The 22,929-nt window shown below is 44.3% G+C and overlaps 1 protein-coding gene across 1 annotated transcript; it reads left to right on the top strand.

Moving 5' to 3' along the window:
- The first annotated feature begins 12,307 nt into the window (after positions 1-12,307).
- On the top strand, positions 12,308-22,679 carry LOC100281546 (AMP-binding protein). The gene is made up of 23 exons (NM_001154465.3): positions 12,308-12,562; positions 13,588-13,648; positions 13,725-13,802; positions 15,488-15,559; positions 15,656-15,737; positions 16,052-16,157; positions 16,712-16,788; positions 16,900-16,944; positions 17,017-17,103; positions 17,836-17,925; positions 18,032-18,111; positions 18,213-18,306; positions 18,796-18,884; positions 19,011-19,099; positions 19,570-19,699; positions 19,816-19,931; positions 20,687-20,810; positions 20,897-20,983; positions 21,405-21,508; positions 21,580-21,665; positions 21,892-21,978; positions 22,088-22,174; positions 22,262-22,679. The coding sequence occupies exons 1-23, from the start codon at positions 12,439-12,441 to the stop codon at positions 22,355-22,357; spliced, it is 2,091 nt and encodes a 696-aa protein (NP_001147937.1). The 5' UTR covers positions 12,308-12,438; the 3' UTR covers positions 22,358-22,679.
- Positions 22,680-22,929: the final 250 nt, after the last annotated feature.

The following is a 22,929-nucleotide window of genomic DNA, read 5'->3' as shown; positions in this document are numbered from 1 at the left end:
GTGCGCAACCTCGGGAGCAAGAAGTGGGATGACCACGAGGTGGTTAAGGTTATTCTAAGATCTCTCATTTTCCTTAATCCCACTCAAGTTCAATTAATTCGTGGTAATCCTAGATACACACTAATGACTCCCGAGGAAGTAATCAGGAATTTTATGAGCTTTGAATGTATGATTAAAGGCTCAAAGAAGATCAATGAGCTTGACGAACCCTCCACGTCCGAAGCACAACCGGTGGCATTTAAGGCGACAGAGGAGAAGAAGGAGGAGTCTACACCGAGTAGACAACCAATTGACGCCTCCAAGCTCGACAATGAGGAGATGGCTTTAATCATCAAAAGCTTTCGCCAAATCCTCAAGCAATGGAAGGGGAAGGATTACAAATCCCGTTCCAAGAAGGTTTGCTACAAGTGTGGTAAGCCCGGTTACTTTATTGCTAAATGTCCATTATCAAGTGACAGTGACAGGGATAACGACAAGAAGGGAAAGAGGAGAGAAAAGAAGAGGTATTACAAGAAGAAGGGCGGCGATGCCCACGTGTGCGGCGAATGGGACTCCGACGAGAGCTCCACCGACTCCTCCGACGAGGACGCCGCCAACATCGCTGTCACCAAGGGCCTCCTCTTCCCCAACGTCGGCCACAAATGCCTCATGGCAAAGGACGGCAAAAAGAAGAAGGTTAAATCCAAATCCTCCACTAAATATGAGTCTTCTAGTGATGATAATGTTAGTGATGAGGAGGATAACTTGCGTACCCTTTTTGCCAACCTTAACATGGAACAAAGGGAAAAGTTAAATGAATTGATTAGTGCTATTCATGAAAAAGATGACCTTTTGGATTCCCAAGAGGATTTTCTAATTAAAGAAAACAAGAAACATGTTAAGGTTAAGAATGCTTATGCTCTAGAGGTAGAAAAATGTGAGAAATTATCTAGTGAGCTAAGCACATGCCATGACACTATTGCCAACCTTAGAAATGAAAATGCTAAATTAATTGCTAAGGTTGATTCTCATGTTTGTGATGCTTCAATTCCCAATCTTAGAAATGATAATGATGATTTGCTTGCTAAGATTAAGGAATTGAATGATTCTCTTGCTAGCCTTAGAGACGAGAATGAGAAATTGATTACTAAGGCTAAAGAATTAGATGTTTGCAATGTTACAATTTCCAATCTTAGAGATAACAATGATATTTTGCGTGCTAAGATTGTTGAACTTAATTCTTGCAAACCCTCTACATCTACTATTGAGCATGTATCTATTTGTGATAGATGTAGAGATGTTGATATCAATGCTATTCATGATCACATGGTTTTAATTAAACAACAAAATGATCATATAGCAAAATTAGATGCTAAGATTGCCGAGCATAACTTAGAAAATGAAAAATTTAAATTTGCTAGAAGTATGCTCTATAATGGGAGACGCCATGGCATCAAGGATGGCATTGGCTACCAAGGGGGAGACAATGTCAAACTTAGTGCCCCTCCTAAAAGATTGTCTAATTTTGTTAAGGGCAAGGCTTCCAAGCCTCAGGATAACGAGGGTTACATTTTGTACCCTGCCGGCTATCCCGAGAGCAAAATTAGGAGAATTCACTCTAGGAAGTCTCACTCTGGCCCTAACCATGCTTTCATGTATAAGGGTGAGACATCTAGCTCTAGGCAACCAACCCGTGCCAAGTTGCCTAGAAAGAAAACTCCTAATGCATCAAATGATCATGATATTTTATTTAGGACTTTTGATGCATCTTATGTTTTGACTAACAAATCCGGCAAGATAGTTGCCAAGTTTGTTGGGGGCAAACACAAGGGTTCCAAGACTTGTGTTTGGGTACCCAAAGTTCTTGTTTCTAATGCCAAAGGAACCAAAACCGTTTGGGTACCTAAAGTCAAGAACTAAAATTGTTTTGTAGGTTTATGCATCCGGGGGCTCAAGTTGGATACTCGACAGCGGGTGCACAAACCACATGACAGGGGAGAAGAAGATGTTCTCCTCATATGAGAAAAACCAAGATCCCCAACGAGCTATCACATTCGGGGATGGAAATCAAGGTTTGGTCAAAGGATTGGGTAAAATTGTTATATCACCTGACCATGCTATTTCCAATGTTTTTCTTGTAGATTCTTTAGATTACAATTTGCTTTCTGTATCTCAATTATGTCAAATGGGCTACAACTGTCTCTTTACTGATGTAGGTGTCACTGTCTTTAGAAGAAGTGATGATTCAATAGCATTTAAGGGAGTGTTAGAAGGTCAGCTATACTTGGTAGATTTTGATAGAGCTGAACTCGACACTTGCTTAATTGCTAAGACTAACATGGGTTGGCTCTGGCACCGCCGACTAGCCCATGTTGGGATGAAGAATCTTTGTAAACTTCTAAAGGGAGAGCACATTTTAGGACTAACAAATGTTCATTTTGAGAAAGACAGGATTTGTAGTGCATGCCAAGCAGGAAAGCAAGTTGGGTCTCATCATCCACACAAGAACATCATGACTAGTGACAGGCCACTGGAGCTCCTACACATGGACCTATTCGGCCCGATCGCTTACATAAGCATCGGCGGGAGTAAGTACTGTCTAGTTATTGTGGATGATTATTCTCGCTTCACTTGGATGTTCTTTTTGCAGGAAAAATCCCGTACCCTAGAGACCTTAAAGGGATTCTTGAGACGGGCTCAAAATGAGTTCGGCTTAAGGATCAAGAAAATTAGAAGCGACAACGGGACGGAGTTCAAGAACTCACAAATAGAAGGCTTTCTTGAGGAGGAGGGCATCAAGCATGAGTTCTCTTCTCCCTACACCCCACAACAAAATGGTGTAGTGGAGAGGAAGAATCGAACTCTATTGGACATGGCAAGAACCATGCTTGATGAGTACAAGACACTGGATCGGTTTTGGGCCGAAGCGGTCAACACCGCCTGCTACGCCATCAACCGGTTATATCTACACCGAATCCTCAAGAAGACATCCTATGAACTCCTAACCGGTAAAAAGCCCAACATTTCATATTTTAGAGTTTTTGGTAGCAAATGCTTTATTCTTGTTAAAAGAGGTAGAAAATCTAAATTTGCTCCTAAAACTGTAGAAGGCTTTTTACTAGGATATGACTCAAACACAAGGGCATATAGAGTCTTTAACAAGTCCTCGGGGCTTGTTGAAGTTTCTTGTGACGTTGTGTTTGATGAGACTAACGGCTCTCAAGTAGAGCAAGTTGATCTTGATGAGATAGGTGAAGAACAGGCTCCGTGCATCGCGTTAAGGAACATGTCCATTGGGGATGTGTGTCCTAAGGAATCTGAAGAGCCACCACATGCACAAGATCAACCATCCTCCTCCATGCAAGCATCTCCACCAACTCAAAATGAGGACGAAGCTCAAGTTGATAAAAGACAAGATCAAAGAGATGAGCCACCTCAAGATGACAGCAATGATCAAGGGGGAGATGCAAATGATGAAGACAAGGAGGATGAAGAACAAAGGCCGCCACACCCAAGAGTCCACCAAGCAATACAACGAGATCACCCCGTCGACACCATCCTCGGCGACATTCATAAGGGGGTAACTACTCGATCTCGTGTTGCACATTTTTGTGAGCATTACTCTTTTGTTTCCTCTATTGAGCCACACAGGGTAGAGGAAGCACTTCAAGATTCAGATTGGGTGATGGCGATGCAAGAGGAGCTCAACAACTTCACTAGGAATGAGGTATGTCATTTGGTTCCACGTCCTAATCAAAATGTTGTAGGAACCAAGTGGGTCTTCCGCAACAAGCAAGACGAGCATGGTGTGGTGACAAGGAACAAAGCTCGACTTGTGGCTAAGGGATACTCCCAAGTCGAAGGTTTGGATTTTGGTGAAACCTATGCACCCGTAGCTAGGCTTGAGTCAATTCGTATATTATTGGCCTATGCTACTTACCATGGCTTCAAGCTTTATCAAATGGACGTGAAAAGTGCCTTCCTCAACGGACCAATCAAGGAAGAGGTCTATGTTGAGCAACCTCCCGGCTTTGAAGATAGTGAGTACTCTAACCATGTGTATAAACTCTCTAAGGCGCTTTATGGGCTCAAGCAAGCCCCAAGAGCATGGTATGAATGCCTTAGAGATTTCCTTATTGCAAATGGATTCAAAGTCGGAAAAGTCGATCCTACACTCTTTACCAAAACACTTGAAAGTGATTTGTTTGTATGCCAAATTTATATTGATGATATCATATTTGGGTCTACTAACGAATCTACATGTGAAGAGTTTAGTAGGATCATGACACAGAAATTCGAGATGTCTATGATGGGGGAGTTGAAGTACTTCTTAGGATTTCAAGTGAAGCAACTCCAAGAGGGCACCTTTATCAGCCAAACGAAGTATACTCAAGACATTCTAAACAAGTTTGGGATGAAGGACGCCAAACCCATCAAGACACCCATGGGAACCAATGGGCATCTCGACCTCGACACGGGAGGTAAATCCGTCGATCAAAAGGTATATCGGTCGATGCTAGGCTCATTACTCTATTTATGTGCATCTCGACTGGACATTATGCTTTCCGTATGCATGTGTGCAAGATTCCAAGCCGACCCTAAGGAAGCTCACCTTACGGCCGTAAAACGAATCTTGAGATATTTGGCTTACACTCCTAAGTTTGGGCTTTGGTATCCTAAGGGATCCACATTTGATTTGATTGGTTATTCGGATGCCGATTGGGCGGGGTGTAAAATCAATAGGAAGAGCACATCGGGGACTTGCCAGTTCTTGGGAAGATCCTTGGTGTCTTGGGCTTCAAAGAAGCAAAATTCGGTCGCTCTTTCCACCGCCGAAGCCGAGTACATTGCCGCAGGCCATTGTTGCGCGCAATTGCTTTGGATGAGGCAAACCCTGCGGGACTACGGTTACAAATTAACCAAAGTCCCTTTGCTATGTGATAATGAGAGTGCAATCAAGATGGCGGATAATCCCGTCGAACATAGCCGCACTAAACACATAGCCATTCGGTATCATTTTCTTAGGGATCACCAACAAAAGGGAGATATCGAAATTTCATACATTAACACTAAAGATCAATTAGCCGATATCTTTACCAAGCCTCTTGATGAACAAACTTTTAACAAACTTAGGCATGAGCTAAATATTCTTGATTCTAGGAACTTCTTTTGTTAACTTGCCACATAGCTCATCTACATACCTTTGATCATGTCTCTTTCATGTGCTATGACTAATGTGTTTTCAAGTGAATTTCAAACCAAGTCATAGGAATATTGAAAGGGAATTGGAGTCTTCGGCGAAGACAAAGGCTTCCACTCCGTAACTCATCCTTCGCCGCCACTTCAAGCAACTCTCCATTTTTGGGGGAGAAAGCATGAGCACCAAGCAAAAGGACTTCGTCTTTGGTATACTCTTCACTCATTTATTTATGACCAAAAGGGGAGAGCGAAATTCCTAGGGCTCTAATGATTCCGTTTTTGGCGATTCATGCCAAAGGGGGAGAAAGTATGAGCCCAAAGCAAAAGGACCGCACCACCACCTAATTTTAAATTAGAGATTTTCAATTGGTAAATTTCAAATTAGTATCTTATTGTGTTCAAAAGGGGGAGAAAATAGTAATTCAAAAATGATATATCAAAACCTCTTGAACACTAAGAGGAGGATCTCATTTAGGGGGAGTTTTATTTAGTCAAAAGAAAAGCATTTGGAACAGGGGGAGAAAATTTCAAATCTTGAAAATGCTTTGCAAAATCTTATTCATTTACCTTTGACTATTTGCAAAAGAACTTTGAAAGGGATTTACAAAATAGTTTGCAAAAACAAAACATGTGGTGCAAGCGTGGTCCAAAATGTTAAAAATGAAGAAACAATCCAAGCATATCTTGTAAGTATTTATATTGGCTCAATTCCAAGGAACCTTTACACTTACATTATGCAAACTAGTTCAATTATGCACTTCTATATTTGCTTTGGTTTGTGTTGGCATCAATCACCAAAAAGGGGGAGATTGAAAGGGAATTAGGCTTACACCTAGTTCCTAAATAATTTTGGTGGTTGAATTGCCCAACACAAACAATTGGACTAACTAGTTTGCTCTAGTGTATAAGTTATACAGGTGTCAAAGGTTCACAACAAGCCAATTAAAAGGACCAAAGTTGGGTTCAAAATAGAGAGCTAAAGGCATCCCAAAAGGATCCCTGGTCCGGCGCACCGGACTGTGTCCGGTGCACCAGGGGACCTCGCGCAGAACTCCTCAGCCTCGAGAATTTTCAGAAGCCGGCGCGCTATAATTCACCGGACTGTCCGGTGTACACCGGACAGTGTCCGGTGCTCCAAGAGGTCGCGGCTCCGGAACTTGGCAACCTCGGGAATTTGTCGCGGCTGCTCCGCTATAATTCACCGGACATGTTCGGTGTACACCGGACTGTCCGGTGTAACAGCGGGGCAACGACTACTTCGCGCCAACGGTCGCCTGCAACAGCAATTAATGCGCGCCAGAGCGCGCAGGCGTCAGGCACGCCCATGCTGGCGCACCGGACACTCTACAGTACATGTCCGGTGCGCCACCGGACATCCAGGCGGGCCCAGAAGTCAGAACTCCAACGATCAAATTGCAACGGCTTTGGTGACGTGGCTGGCGCACCGGACATGTCCGGTGTGCACCGGACTGTCCGGTGCACCATACAACAGACAGCCTCCACCAACGGCCATGTTTGGTGGTTGGGGCTATAAATACCCCAACCACCCCACCATTCATTGCATCCAAGTTTTCCACTTCTCAACTACTTACAAGAGCTCTAGCATTCAATTCTAGACACACCAAAGTGATCAAATCCTCTCCACACTCCACACAACGCCCTAGTGACTAGTGAGAGAGACTTGTTTGTGTTCTTTCGAGCTCTTGCGCTTGGATTGCTTTCTTCTTTCTTGATTCTTTCTTGCGATCAAACTCACTTGTAATTGAGGCAAGAGACACCAATCTTGTGGTGGTCCTTGTGGGAACTTTGTGTTCCAAGTGATTGAGAAAAGAAAGCTCACTCGGTCCGAGGGACCGTTTGAGAGAGGGAAAGGGTTGAAAGAGACCCGGCCTTTGTGGCCTCCTCAACGGGGAGTAGGTTTGCGAGAACCGAACCTCGGTAAAACAAATCCTCGTGTCTCACTCTTCATTCGCTTGCGATTTGTTTTGCACCCTCTCTCGCGGGCTCTATTATATTTCTAACGCTAACCCGACTTGTAGTTGTGATTATTGTTGAGAATTTCAGTTTCGCCCTATTCACCCCCCCTCTAGGCGACTTTCACTGTCCGGTGTGCCAAGCGGAGCAACGGCTCCAAGCGCCAACGGTCGTCTACAACGCTACAATGAACAGTGAACAGTGCAACTGCGCGCGCAGAAGTCAGAGCAGGCGTCAGAAGGCGCACCAGACAGTGAACAGGACCTGTCCGGTGCACCACCGGACTATCCGGTGGCCACGTTGTCAGAAGCTCCAACGGTTGGAACCCAACGGCCTGGTGACATGGCTGTCGCACCGGACAGTCCGGTGCTCCATACGACAGAAGCCTTCACCAACGACCACTTTAGTGGTTGGGGCTATAAATAACCCCCAACCACCACACTTCAACGTATCCAAGTTTTCAGCCATCAAACCTCATACAAGAGCTCTAGACTTCATTCCAAGACACAAACAAAGAGATCAAATCCTCTCCCAAGTTCGGAATCACTCCAAACAAATTAGTGGCTAGAGAGAGAGAGACTTTTGTGTTCTTTTGAGCTCTTGCTCTTGGATTGCTTTTCTTCTTCCTCATTTCTTGTTCCCAAGATCATTGTATTCAAAGCAAGAGACACCAATTGTGTGGTGGTCCTTGTGGGGACTCAGTGTCCCGTTTGATTGAGAAGAGAAGCTCACTCGGTCTAGGTGACCGTTTGAGAAAGGGAAAGGGTTGAAAGAGACGTCTTTGTGACCACCTCAACGGGGAGTAGGTTTGCAAGAAGCGAACCTCGGTAAAACAAATCACCGTGTCATCCGCTCTTATTTGCTTGTGATTTGTTTTCACCCTCTATTTTGGACTCGAATTTAATTTTAACGCTAACCCCGGCTTGTAGTGCGCTTAAACTTTACAAATTTCAGATTCTGCCTATTCACCCCCCCTCTAGGCGACTTTCAGAGATTCCCGCTCAAGAGGTTCTTCTCCTGGCGTGGTTGGTTCATTGTTGGAGATGGGAGTTGATTCCACTCTTCCCCCGATGAAGAGGACGTCAGGGTAGAATGGAACCGTCGTAGTGACGAGCTTCTTTCTGTTCTCCTTTGAGGGCGGGGGTACCAGAAGAGCAGTTTGACGATCCTTGACCTTGTTCACCTCCTTTCTCCTAGTGATCTGTGTCCATGTCTCTGTGGGAGAGGTGGACAGGGGAGTTCTCCGGGTAGATGGGTCCTCTACTCCTGGCTTGCGGGAGGGAGTCTTTGCTCGGAGCGCTGGAGGTTGCGCTTTTTCCTGCTTCGCTCCGGCTTTTCCGGAGATCGTTGTAGAAGGCTTTCTCTCCGGCAGATCTGTGATGCGATGCAGAATTCCCTCTTCGTCTGCTACGGATGAAATGGTTCCAAAGCAGAACACGGAGGACGATCTTGTTCTGGAAGGTGATGGCCATTGAGCTAGCTTGGATCAGTGACACACCCCCTACCTGGCGCGCCAGCTGTCGGTGTTTTGGGTCCGACAGCGCGCCCATGGTTGCCCTCGAGGTGCTTTTTGGAGTAGGACGGTGTTACCGACTGTAACTCGATGGTTCGTGCCAGATGCACAAGAGACAGTGGACAATTTTATACAGGTTCGGGCCGCTTTGAGATGCGTAATACCCTACGTCCTGGCGTGGATACTTTGTGTGTTGGGTTACAAGGGGGTTCTCTAGTATCGAGGATGTTAGAGAACTATGTAGATGGCTAAGTAGTGAGATGTTTTTGAGGGGATGCCCCCTAGGCCTTATATACTCGACCGTGGAGCATTACATGCGGATATGATAACAATGCGAGCCTAAGTAATAGTGAACCGACTGAGCCTATCTTCCTATAATTTCGCCAACCTATCTCTGTTCAGTTCCGATGTATGAGGACACTGTACGGGAAGGTCGGATCATTGCTGCGGTTGCTGCTCAAATTCATTGGGCCGTCTGGGCTTGCGTTGATCCAATCTTGTGTCAATCCACTTCACTGGATGTCCCTCCCCAGGCCCACGAAGGGATGACCTTGCGAACTATTGGGCCCAAGGCCTTTCGCGAGGTCTTTTAGCCTTCCAGTGGACCCGGGGGATATCTATCCCCCACAGAGATCACCCTGGCGTGACAGGCGTTTAGTTACTTCCTTCCATTTTGCCCCTGGGCCACATGTCGGGACTCAACATCCTTGTACGCGCCCCCTTGAGCTATAAAAGGGAGGGCACGCAATGTTACAAGACATGTTCTCTCACACTCACTCAAGCTCACTTAGACTCCCAGACTCACAAGTTCATACAAGCTCTCAAGCTCAATACAACACACAGTGGAGTAGGGTATTACGCTTCGGCGGCCTGAACCACTCTAAATCCTTGTGTGTTCTTGTGTTCTTCCCGATTCCATCTAGCAGGCAAAACACTTAGGCCCCTCCTCATCTAAGGATTTAGGGCGGGTGCATTCCGCCACCCGGCCGGAGAATTTCCTCTCCGACAATAGTCATAAGACTTTGCTAGCATGATCCAGATCACTCTGTATGAAAAACACAATGTTTGCCAAGTGTTAATATAATCTAAGCGCTAGTCATTCATGCTAGGATCAATTAGAATAAACCAAAACTTCAAATACATGCACCCTGGGAGTAAATTACAACACCAAAAATATACCTAGGTCTCCCTGCAAGAAAATAAATGAACAGAAAAATGAATTAACACCTTTCAACAAATATCACTATCACTTACTAAAGCATAGCCAACAAATTTCAAGGAGATAATTTGATAGTAGCAACATTATGTGTAAGGCCTAAGTGAGCATCTATGCATACGATGCTAAGATGAGGTATAACTGTAAGTGCATAAAACATTATAGGATGGGTATGTTATAGACTATAGTCACTGGATAAAGGAAGGCATCAAAATTAAAAGGGCACTTAAGGACACCAGATTATGTGTGTCAAAAGTATCACAGTTCGAAGACTGCCTCAGTGCAGAAGAACTACAAGCACTGAGTAGAGTGGAGACAGGAGTACATGATTACCCTATCAATCATAGAATGATCGTATAGGATTAACCAAAAATAAAAACACGACCTGGAGGATCTAATTCACAACAATTCAACAGAATAACTAACAGACCAAATACACTCTCTAGCGTGACTGAATCTACACAAGAAACAAGGATTGGTTTTTTACTCTAATATTGTGAAAATAGATACACACACAATAGATAGGGGAATCTGTCCATTACCCTATCGTGGTCATCACAGTCCTGAGTCCTCGGGCGTACTTGATCTCCGAGTCGATGATGCCCAGTAGCTCGGCATCTGAGTTGGGTCTCATCTTAGGCACCAAGGAGTACGTCATCGTGCGGGGCTTTGGCAGGCCACGGCGACAGCGAGGAGCCGAAGCAGGACAATGTTGCGAGCGTGATGAAGTCGTGAAAGCGGTGGCACATGGAATGGCGGTGCTGGTCGAGGTCAACGCGGCAGACGCTGGTGACGAGGTAGGAGACGTAAGTGGTTGCGGATTCGGGGACGAGCGAGGTGGTGGCAGACTCAGCTTTAATCGCCGAATCAGAGACGGTGAGGAGGGCGTACTCGGAGGCCGCCACCGCGTGGATCTTGGCGACGTGGAGAGGACGAACGAGGTGGTGGCAGACTAAGCTTCAATCACCGGGTCGGAGACGGTGAGGAGGGCATACTCGGAGGCCGCCACCGCGCGGATCTCGGTGACACGGAGGAGGACGAGGAGACGGAGGACGGGGAAGAGAACGCCAGACACGATCGAGGGCGAGGAGATGGAGCACGGGGAGGAGACGGCGCGAGATTGGAGGGTGGAAGAGAGCGACGCGCAGACACGAGATTAGCGGGGATAGAGAGTAGAGCGGATGCAGACCTTCCAGTACGCCCTTCCATGAACGGTGCGGAGGCTGATGACTTTGGGCCGACGATGGTGCAGATGGGGAATGGAGGTGGCGTCGCGGACAATGAACGGAGGCGGCGACACGGAGGTAAGAAACCCTACCTGGCGTGAGAAACAGAGAATTGGAGGGGCGGGAGGGCGGAGGGAGATGGTAGGCACAGGGGATCTGTGCCGTCGAAGGAAGGAGCAAGCGGCTCCAGGAAGCGCGGAGGGAGGCGAGCGCGGATGGCGGCGGATGGAGCGCGGAGGGAGATGGCAGGCTCGGCGCGCGACGGCAGAACCGTAGAATTGTGGACGCCTACGATAGGCACATAGTTAGTAGTAGAGATTGAGCGGGGTCTGGACTCTCTCATCTCCCTCAGCCTTACGTTTACACAGGTCCGTCTCTAGTATAGCCGTGGGGCATTAATTAATTAAAAAATATACTGTTAGAAGACATCACATTGAGGCCTCCGTCCACACCCACCGATTATTATGTATTATAGACTATAGTAGAGCGTGTTTGGTTAGCCCGGTAGAACAATGTTTTGGATCGAGATCATCGTCAATTCTGCTCGTCTGATGGGTTGGCTACCGTCGCCAAACGGACCCAAACGTACGTAGAAGAAACTCCAATGTGGACATCTAGCAGCAGCAGGAGGCACGCAGAAACGATGATGATAGCGTAGCGACGTCGTTCACACCGCGGCGCGTTCCTACCACGTTGCGTTTCCACATGCAATGCAGGACGTGGTCACCGCGCGCCGTGTCGTTGCCGCTCAGTCTCTTCCCACACCGCCGGACGCTCTGCGGGGCCGCGCGTCCGCCCGTGCCGTGTCCTGCCATGCCATGCCGTGCCGTTCCGTGCCGCGTCGCGTAGCGTAGCGTCGCAGGACGAGACGAGAGACGCGCGCACGCAAGCAAGCAAACTGACGCTTGAGACAGCAATTTTTTGTTTATGTCGTTATTATTATATATTTGTAATTACTAGTATTATCCCTATAGACGGCGGGCGCCAAAAAGGCGTCGGGAGCGCCGATGCACACTTGATTCCATCTAGAAACCGTTTTTTTTTTTTGCCTACTATACTATACGGCTAGTAGTAGGCGCACGCAAGCGGCAAAGCGAGCGAGCACGAGGAGCCGTGTCCGTCTCCGTCCGTCCCCGACCGACGCGACGGCGACGCACCATATCGCTATCCCTACCCTCTCGGTTCCCACGCCAACAACGCATATCCGCCACCTCGGGGGGTCCCTCCCTCCTCGGCCTCGCGCGCGCCTTCCCACACATCCTCCTCCCCCCCACGCCACGAAACGCCAAAGGGAGGGAGCCCGAGCCTAGCAGGAGCAGCGCAAGGAAACAATGGCGCGGGAGGAGCAGGAGCAGTCCGCATTGGGCGCCGCCCACGTCCACCACCACCAGCCTCCGGCCGGCGGATGCGGCCTCTCCGCCAACCCCACCGCCGCCGCAGCCGAGTACGCCCACGGTACGTACGCCGCGCTCCCCCCCCCCCCCTTCCCTCCCTGTCACCTATCGCCCCTCCTCTCCAGTTCGGGATGCATGCGGCGCCGCGGGGTGGGATGTCAGGCTCGGAGGGAGCTACTCCGCCATATACTTATACTATTTACTATTTTACCATCGCTACAATACCCACCCGCCGCCGTCCTGTGTGGGACGACGAGACGAATTGAGCCGATCCGAAGCGCTCTAGAGCTAGTCGCAGGCAGCCGTGTCGGGGGCGCGCGTCGGCTGCCGGAGCCGCACACGGGGCGCCGCCACGTACCAGCAGCGGATCGATCGCTTGACCGCTCTACCTTTTTTTAACCGTATACTAGTATAAGACTGCGAACCGCCGCTTTTTTGCACTGAATCGGGGACTCCTCTTCAGATGGCAATGGACTGGGGTGTCTCATCCCTTTTTTGACTTTTCTCCCTATATATCGAAATATCTAATGCTATGGGTAGGCCGGCAGCCCCCACAGTTTTGATGCAGGAAACGGTGGTGCGAGTGAAAAAAAGAAGAAGAGGTGCTGCTCTTTCAGTTTGGATTTTGGAATTCGCTTCTGCTGTGCCTGTGTCGGCTGATTACGGTGCACCCACTTTGTTTAGTGATGGAGACTAGAGAGGACGCTGGTTGTTTCATGCAAACGAGATCCTCTTGCCGTTGCGATGCACATGTATCAACAGTATGACATGCTGCTATAAAGTATAAACAATGGAAAGCATAGAGAAACTGTATCCCTATATTAATCGATGCAGTGGGCAGGCTTACGTTCGAATCTGTACACTGTTTTTTTTTTACAATTAATGTGGACATCAATGGTTTGCTGCTATCTGTTGCTTACCTGCCCATCGCCCAATACCCATCGGCCCCATTTATATCATTCCCAGTTTCAACTGTTCATGTTTCAGTGAGCGACCATTTCTCAGAGGCAACATGCATATTTTCCATCTGTATCCAAACCTAAGATTTCATTAGCACTTGACTTTTCATGTCTTTTTATTCAACAGAACAGGGCTACAGTGTCGTTCTGCCTGAGAAGCTGCACACTGGAAAGTGGAATGTGTACAGGTAGGTTACTTACACGTTAAGCTGCATTTTGCTTCTTGTGGTGGCCCATATAAACTAACCACTTCCTGTCTTGCAGATCTGCACATTCTCCTCTAAGATTAATAAATAAATTCCCTGATAACCCGGAGATTGGAACGCTGCATGATAATTTTGTGTAAGAGTTCTCAACATCTCTCATGTGACTTCAAATCCTTTACTAGTTGAACTCCAATGCCTTACAGTGGAATAAACAAATCATGGTGCTATTTGAGTAATCACTAATCATCATAGAAACTAATTTATCTTCCGAATAACCTCTGACATTGGAAAGTTGCTAGTAGAGCTGGGAGTCTTAGGGTCTGTTTGGTTGGGCTGTGGCTGTGAAAAAAGTTGCTGTGGACTGTGAGCTGTGGAAAAAGCTGCTGTAGGCTGTAAGCTGTTAAAAAGCTAAAAATCGTTTGGTGGAAACCACTAAAAGTCGTTAAAAATTCTTCGATATATGTTTTCATAGTTCCATCTGAAAAGCCACTAAAAGCAGGTCCTGGGGTGCTTTCAAATTTGCACTACGAGAAAGTCGGCTTTTAGAAAAAGCTGCTTCCTGGATCCAGCCCTTTGGTTGGCTTTTGGCTTTTAGGGGGCAAAAGCCAAAGCCAAAAGTCAAACCAAACACACCCTTAGAGTTTGTTACCCTGACACAAATTGCTATGGCAACCAAAAATCAGCATGTGGATTGGTGTGGGCAATGTTACCTTGACACATGTCTTAATTGTTCAGACACACTACACCTGTGTTGGATTTCTGATACATATGAAATTACAAGTGGTATTTGGCATGTCCCTGAAAAATCAGATACTCGCGCAGTTGCGCTTGAGCCGGACAATGACACCCTCACCAGTGTCTGTGTAGCACTGGGTGTGTGTTGCAGACCACACATGAAGAGTTGCACCCACACTAATTGTCCAATTCACATTCTATTTTTTTGTTTCTCCTGCATTTTTGGTTCAGGATCAAAATTTTCATGGACATAGTCACATAGATGATTGTTTAGACATATTTTGTTGAAATTTATCATGCCTTTTTGTATTCACATTTGTACAATGGGAGCACAAGAGCATCAAACATGGTGGCAGCACTGGATATGTTCTTGCTTGGTTATGAACCTTTGTTTTGAACTCTTTTTTTTTGCAAATTCAAGTGTAAACCATTGATGTGATAGTTTTACATTGCTTGTGAAAGATTTCCTAGAGCTAGGTAAATAAATGCTTGTTATGTTGTGGTCAGCTTGCGAAAGGGCGTCTAGCTGAGTTGGTTAGATGGTCTGAGTAGCACTTCTCAGGTCTTGAGTTCGAATCCTAGTGGGAGCGAATTTTAGGCTGAGGTTAAAAAAGGTCACTCGCTGGTTCCTCTGGTTGTGTGCACATGAGATGAACTGACCTATGGGGGGTGGATCCTCGTGTAAGGGCTGAGAGGGTTCAAAGCACGAGTAAAGATCTGACCTATAGGGGGCGGACCCTCATACTGCATGGGGGGCGGACCCTCATACTGCATGGGGGGCCAGCTTTTGTGACCTTTCTCGGTCGGGGCTCCGATTGAGCTTCTTTTTAATATAATACCGTGGGGGCGGTCTTTCCCCTACCGGCCGAGTTACGTTGTGGTCAACTTAATTTGGCAAGTGGACCTGTAACTTCTTATGCAATTGTGAAATAAGAGCTAAAAAAGTTGAATGGCAGTTTTTTACCTTCTGGTTTTATCAACCTACTAAAATATGCATATTTTTGCTGACTATATGATTCATAAAAAATTCTTTAGTGCTTTAGTCATCTCCCAGGCACAATAACCTATGTATGCCATATTCCACAGATATGCAGTTGAAACTTTCCGAGATTGTAGATATTTGGGTACAAGAATCCGCCCAGACGGGACAGTTGGAGAGTAAGGACCAGTTACCTGATGCATCCCTAATTATTGCCTTTCCGCAACTTTTTTTATCTAGCCTTATTTACTCTTTAAAGTCAATAAATATTGCAGCTACAAGTGGATGACGTATGGAGAAGCTAGCACGAGCAGAACTGCAATAGGTTCTGGTCTTATTTATCATGGAATATCTGAAGTGAGTCACCTGATGTCAACAAGGATTTTAATCTCTTGACTTTTAATAAGCATATGTTTTGTCACACTGATATATTTCTGATGAAATTCTAGCATTTGCAACAGCAGCAACAACTAAGCCTGTTAGTCCAAAGCAAGTTGGGGTAGACTAGAGGTAAAACACAATAAATGCCTCATGAAAGAGTATAGAAAATGAGGTAGTAGCAATAATATAACCGTAGAAGGGGGTGTCTGATAGCCTAGGTCATAGAACTTCTAGTATTCAATGGTGAATTTATTTGAACTTACTTTTAATATCCATTTTTTCTTAATCAGGGTGCACGAATTGGTCTATATTTTATAAACAGACCGGAGTGGATCATACTTGACCATGCTTGTGCGGCATACTCATATGTATCTGTGCCGCTTTATGATACTCTCGGTATGTTCTTTTTTTTTCTCGAATGCGAAGGAGAACTGCACATCTATATTAAGAAGAAAACGAGTTTAAGGCCCAAGAGGACCAAATACAAGAAGTCCTTTTACGGTGGCCAATACCGAAAATACAAGAAATCATCCATTAGTACTAATTTTAGGCTAGAGCCTGAGACACGGCCGCTTCATTTCCCATTTGGGGAGCCATTAGGTGAGTGATACCTTTGGCTCCAGCTAGCTCCCAGCACCACCTCTCCGCAGCTTGAGCTGAGGCTTGGGGTATGACCATCAAAGTGACACAGGTTGCGATGTTTCCAAATAATCCAGGTGCCAAGAATAACTAGAGAGTTTAACCCTTTCCTAGTTTGTTCAGTTGTAGCTTCCATGGCATGTCTCCACCAAACTAAAAAGCTTCTCTCATGCGGCTGTGGCACAAATGCTTGGAGGCCAGCTTGCTGCAACCAGCAGAACCAGAATTGCCTAGAGAAAACACATCTAACTAGCAAGTGATTGACTGTTTCTTCATTCGTTTAATAACTTCTTTTTGTAAACTTTCTTCAGGCCCAGATGCAGTTCAGTTTATAGTGAACCACGCAACGGTAGAAGTTATATTCTGTGTGCCCCAAACTCTAAGCGCTGTGAGATTTCAATATCTTACCTCAACATTAAACAATACTGGTTTATGATAACAAAAGAGTACACTGCTTATTCAACCTGTTTGTTTACTTCGGTTTATCTATTGATTGCAGATTTTAAGCTTTATTACTCAAATGCCGTGTGTTCGTCTTATTGTGGTAAGATGGACAGTTTACAATTACATATGCTTTTAATCCTTCCTTTGTATTCAATAACCTGTTTCTTCATAGGTGGTTGGTGGAGATGATTCAAATATGCCATCTGCACCAGCAACTACTGAATGCAAAATTATGACGTACAACAGGCTACACAATGAGGTGGGTTTGCTAAATCATCCTTGCGTTTTCTCTTAAAAGATTTGTCCATGGAGACCTATTCTTAGCACTGCATAGTTGCTGTATATTTTGATTCCTGTAAACTACAGTACTACACTATTGTTTGTATGTGTGAACTTAAGGAGTTTTGAGAAAAATCAAGTACATGATAGCCATTGTTACTGTCGTTAATCTGAAATAGGCTAAATCAGCTTCTCTTGAAGCACCACAATAGTAAAATTGTCATTTCCTTTTGGTCACTTGCTTTATTCTTGTTATTTTTTTGTCCATAGTCTACAGATGCTATGCTGATATACTTGAAAAGGTTTCCACCCCCATAATGTGCCAACTACATGTTGCCTTGTTGTCCCCATTGAACATGAGAGCACAGAAACAGTCTTACATAGCAACAAGTTCTGGTCTACTGGATGGACATGTTCTTTTTGTGGAAGTAATGGTTCAATGATTATTGTAATAGTACGGACACATGTTAAACGCTTATTGCTATACATAGTATGCGCATCCTGGGCTTACAACAACAAAACCGCCTTAGCCGCAAGCACACACATGTTGGTCTTGGGCATATTGGGTTTTTTATGTATAGGAGTTTCCTGTATAAAAAAAAACTCTCTCATGTTCTAGTTTTGAATAGAATGTTCTACCACTATTCTAGTCGCTACTTACCATGTGTCCATGTTCACTTTTTTTATGAACTCCTTTTGTTCTTCAACTCAGGGAAAGATGAGTCCTCAAACTTTTCGTCCACCAAAACCTGAAGATATAGCCACTATCTGCTACACCAGTGGCACTACTGGCACACCAAAGGTAAATCATCAATATTTTTATTATTTTTTGCTCCACTAGTAAAGTCTTTTGCATATACCTTTCAAACCGGTGAAGTTGGATTGTCAATCTTTGATTTTTTGCCCAGGGAGCTGTACTTTCTCATGAGAACTTAATTGCAAATGTAGCAGGGTCAAGTTTAGGCATTAAGTTTTACCCCTCTGATGTGTGAGTATTTTACATTCAGTCGTTAACTGTTTCTTTCTTCTGTAGCATGTTCTGCTCATGTCAGCACTCTATTGAAATTAGCTATTTGTATCACTCCTCAGGTACATCTCGTATCTACCTTTGGCTCACATCTATGAGAGAGCTAACCAGGTTGCATTGCTTCACTATGGTGTTGCCATTGGATTCTACCAAGGGGTACGCAGATCTGAAACTATCTAGGAGCTGAATAGTTCATCTACCGCAATGTTTGATACCTGCGTTGTTTCTACTTTGAATGACTTAAAAATCTTTGGGCCATTCGATCTCTGAGATTAATTGAAGACCTCACGAATGGATCTTACTAAGGATCTTTGATGTTCAAGAAGGGTAGGCTTGGTGCAGTGGTGAGAGCTCTCACTGAGTTACCAGGTTGCGGGTTGGAAGTAGTTTCTCGGCATTTGTGAGGGAAAGTCTTGCATTGGTTTACCCCTTCCCTAGTCCCCACTCATGTTGGAGCTTTCGGCACTGGGGTCTGCCCTTTTAGATTGACACATATTCCTTATTTCCTTTGTCTGCTGCATGTTATGTTCCTTTGTTATCAAGTGGCTAATGTGCCATCACTTATTATTTGTCATAATTATTGCTTTACCTTTAGTTTTGTGCTTTCTGTCATCTTTTTGGTAAGCATGTTACATTAACATGCAGGATAACTTGAAGCTGATGGATGATTTGGCTGTTCTGAGACCAACAATATTCGCAAGTGTTCCCCGGTTATATAACAAAATTTATGCTGCGTAAGATAAAATATTGTAATCCGGATTTTGTTTTTCATGTTTGGCGTAACTATTGTTGGCTATTTCTTTTAAGATTATTGTTTTCCTTTGTGCGGATAATTTGCTGATTGCATAATCACCTTGTAGAATTACAAATGCTGTGAAGGAGTCTGGGGGGTTGAGAGAAAGGTTGTATCATACTGCATACAATGCCAAGCGACATGCAATGATAAATGGTAACAGACTACAACTTTGTGGAGTCCATTTACATTCGCTTACAGTTTGAACTTGTCATTTTTATTATTGTACCTCAGCAACCAATTAACATGATTTTTTTGACGTGCATATAATCAATATGGGAATTCTTGTGTAGCCTGTTAGGTCATGGTAAACCACAATTTTCATGGACTATGTATGAATTGGCAGCCCTGACTCCTGAGTCTCATGTCCTTGGCATGGATTATCGAATTAGTTTGTTATACACAGTCCATCTTATATTTTTACATGATATTGCTTTGACCATAACAACTGAATCATCTTGAAGTTCAGTTCTTTAATGATATGATATGCCTCTCTCCCGAGGAAAATCAATAGTTTGCATTTCACGTGGACTGAAAGATGCAAAATTGCATTCATGCTCCACCAATAGACCAAACTGCCACACCCTACCTGATATAAATGTTACTTCTGTGCTTTCTGTTGTTAGGTAGAAACCCATCACCTATGTGGGACAAGTTGGTATTTAACAAAATTAAAGCTAGACTTGGTGGACGAATGAGGCTTATGACTTCAGGTGCTTCTCCATTGTCACCAGATGTCATGGAATTTTTAAGAATGTAAGCTGCATTCCTCTGCTAACTTGGTGGCATGATGATTATATGGAAAAAGTTTGGCCCCGTTAATATTAACGGACCCTATTAATAAACACTGTTAACTCATTTTTTCTCTCTAGATGCTTCGGTGAAGTTCTTGAAGGGTATGGAATGACAGAGACATCTTGTGTCATCAGTACAATGAATATTGGTGACAGATCAATTGGACATGTTGGATCTCCAAATCCTTCTTGTGGTAAGCTCTGCATTTGTTTTTTAAGATAAAATTAATCCATCTTCAAATAATGCTGTGTTTATGCTATTAATTCCTTTTGATTTTACATTTATGTTACTCGGCCGAGTTGGTTAGGTGGTCTTATTCTGAGTAGCACTCCTTAGGTTCTGAGTTCGAATCCTAGTGGGAGCGAATTTCAGGCTGAGGTTAAAAAAGGCCAATCGCTGGTACCCTGGTTGTGTGCACACGAGATGGACTGACCTATGGGGGGCGGATCCTCGTGTAGGGGCTGGAGGGCTCAAAGCACGAGTAAAGATTTGGCCTATAGGGGGCGGATCCTCACGTTGCACGGAGATCACGGATCCTCACGTTGCACGGAGATCAGCTTTCGTGACCTTTCTCGGTCGAGGATCCGATTGAGCTTCTTCTTAATTTAATACCGTGGGGTGGTCTTTTCCCTACCGGCCGAGTTTTTTTTTGAGAATAGTTGTACCAAAGAAACCTGTTCTGGGTTAATCTTGCATTTTTTTCATGTTATCCTGAGTTACATCTTACATTCAAGGGTTATTTTATGTTCAATTTGTTTGAGGTTGTCCAGTTAACAGGTTAAGTAGTCCACGAATGGAATTATGGTGTTTCATGAAAAAGATGTTAGCGTTCTCTCCTTTTCCAGAATTAAACTAGGTTCAACACTTCAAGATGAAAGATCTGCATGATGCTAAGCTATGTGCATTGGTCCCAGTCTCTAACAATGCACATTCTGTTTTCTTCTTCAGAGGTTAAACTTGTGGACGTCCCAGAAATGAATTATACTTCGGAGGATCAACCGTATCCTCGTGGAGAGATTTGTGTTAGGGGACCTATAATATTCTGTGGTTACTATAAAGATGAAGTCCAAACGTAACTTGTTATCATTACACATCTATTTACATCCTTTAAATAAATACATCCATTAAACTTTGATAAATGTATTTGAAAACCTGCAGAAGAGAGGTCATTGATGAGGATGGTTGGTTACATACTGGAGACATAGGTTTGTGGCTGCCTGGAGGGCGTCTAAAAATTATAGATAGGTAAAGCTGAACGATGTCTTCTCGTGTCCAGTTTTTCTTTTGGGGTTGAGTTTGTGACTGAAGTACCTACTACCTACGTGTCTTGTGCTTTCATTTAGATTGATATGCAAGCCTTGAAAGCAGAAATTTTAGTCAATACAATGAGCAAAAGTTTCAACAATATGTTTGGATGGCCATCGTTTACCTCCTGTTTTCTTTCCTTTTGTATGTGTGTTTTGGGGAGGGTTGGGGGTTCTAAATTGTGGTTATCTTGTTGAGTTGATACTGAAATAAAATATACATCAAATTTATGGGCCTTTACTTAATATATTTTCACTAGACGTGTTGGTCTGACTAGTTACATTTTTGTGTAATTAATTGTGTTGGTCTGACTAGTTACATTTTTGTGTAATTAATTGTTTTTCACTTTTCTGGGTTGAAGGAAAAAGAACATTTTCAAGTTAGCTCAAGGAGAATACATAGCTCCAGAGAAGATTGAGAATGTCTATGCTAAGTGCAAGTTCATTGCTCAATGCTTTATATATGGTAATATTCATGCTTTCATCTGAGCTGAAAGCACCTTCGTGTACATCTTAAGGTTGTTGATCTGGATGCAGGTGATAGTTTCAACTCTTCCCTAGTTGCCATTGTAGCAGTCGAACCGGATGTGTTGAAGGCTTGGGCTGCATCAGAAGGAATCCAGGTAAAAAGTATTGGACAGCTGCAGTTGCCCCCCTGTTTATTTGAGCTCATGAAAGCAGTTTCCACTCTGCTCCAGTTTAGAATGTAAACCAAGCACAAGTACCTAGTTTTTTTTTACCACTATCTCATCACATCAAAGCCTTCAAAAATTTTTGGAGCCACAAACAAAATGCTTTGGACTTCTGCAGTTCATGTTGATTTTCTAAATTGCCCTTTGTAATATGTAGTACGAGGACTTGAGACAGCTCTGTGCTGATCCTAGAGCAACAGCTGCTGTCCTGGCTGATATGGATTCCATTGCGAAGGAAGCACAGGTACAATCCTTCACATCACATGTGACCTTTCTCCTTGAGTATTCTCTCCACAAGCGCATTTTTACGGATGTGCCTTCTTATTGACGCCTTTGACCATATACTGTACCAGCTGAGAGGTTTCGAGTTTGCTAAAGCGGTTACTCTTGTTGCTGAGCCGTTCACATTGGATAATGGCCTTCTCACCCCAACATTCAAGGTAAAGCTCATTTGCTCTGTTAGAGGCGACCCCGATACCAAATCACTGACCTGCTGACACTCCACCTCAACGCTTCTGTACCTGTAGGTCAAGAGGCCGCAAGCCAAAGCATACTTTGCAAAAGAGATCTCAGACATGTATGCACGGTTGCTAGAGACAGAGTTAGCTAGGTCGAAGTTGTAACTTGTGCGGTATCAGGAGAAGGGCCATCAATACAGCCGTACAGGAGATTGGATTCTGCATTTTTTTATTCCACCTCACGAAATAAGTAGTAAAATCTTTTTACTGATACGGGAAATAACGGATCATGCCATGCTCCGGAGTCGATAGTTTTTTTCACCAGACGGGGCAGTGCTTGGCGCATGCTGAATATATGGTTCTAGTTATAAAGAAATGTTTTTACAGAGTGTATATTGGGTCTGAACAGCTGCCCTGGAAGGTAGTTCACAGAAAATATATTGGTATTACAAATGCAATACTAAAAAAATTGTGTCTTCCGATTGTATTGTCAGTCTTTTATCAACACTAGTGGAAGTGTACGCGCTCGGTACACGATAAAAATATTACATACAAAATGTTTATAAATACCTATATAATATTAAATTTATTGATATGTTGGTCTTTTAAGGTAATTGCTTGACAAGTTTTCTGTTTTCAAGTGGTCTTTATGACTGTCAGTGTTGTACTCAGCCTATTGTTGAATTGAATTCCATGCGTTAATATTGTTTTTTTTAATCTACGATGTTTGTAGAGTG

The sequence above is a fragment of the Zea mays genome, chromosome 4 (assembly GCF_902167145.1).
Source record: "Zea mays cultivar B73 chromosome 4, Zm-B73-REFERENCE-NAM-5.0, whole genome shotgun sequence".
In the NCBI taxonomy this organism is placed as follows: Eukaryota; Viridiplantae; Streptophyta; class Magnoliopsida; order Poales; family Poaceae; genus Zea; species Zea mays.
This window is presented reverse-complemented; position numbering and strand designations above follow the sequence as displayed.

Coding starts and splice junctions, on each gene's coding strand:
- LOC100281546 (NM_001154465.3), top strand. CDS start 12,439: ATGGCGCGGGAGGAGCAGGAGCAGTCCGCATTGGGCGCCGCCCACGTC. Junction 18,885..19,010: donor TATAACAAAATTTATGCTGC/GTAAGATAAAAT, acceptor ATCACCTTGTAG/AATTACAAATGCTGTGAAGG. Junction 21,979..22,087: donor CCATTGCGAAGGAAGCACAG/GTACAATCCTTC, acceptor ATACTGTACCAG/CTGAGAGGTTTCGAGTTTGC.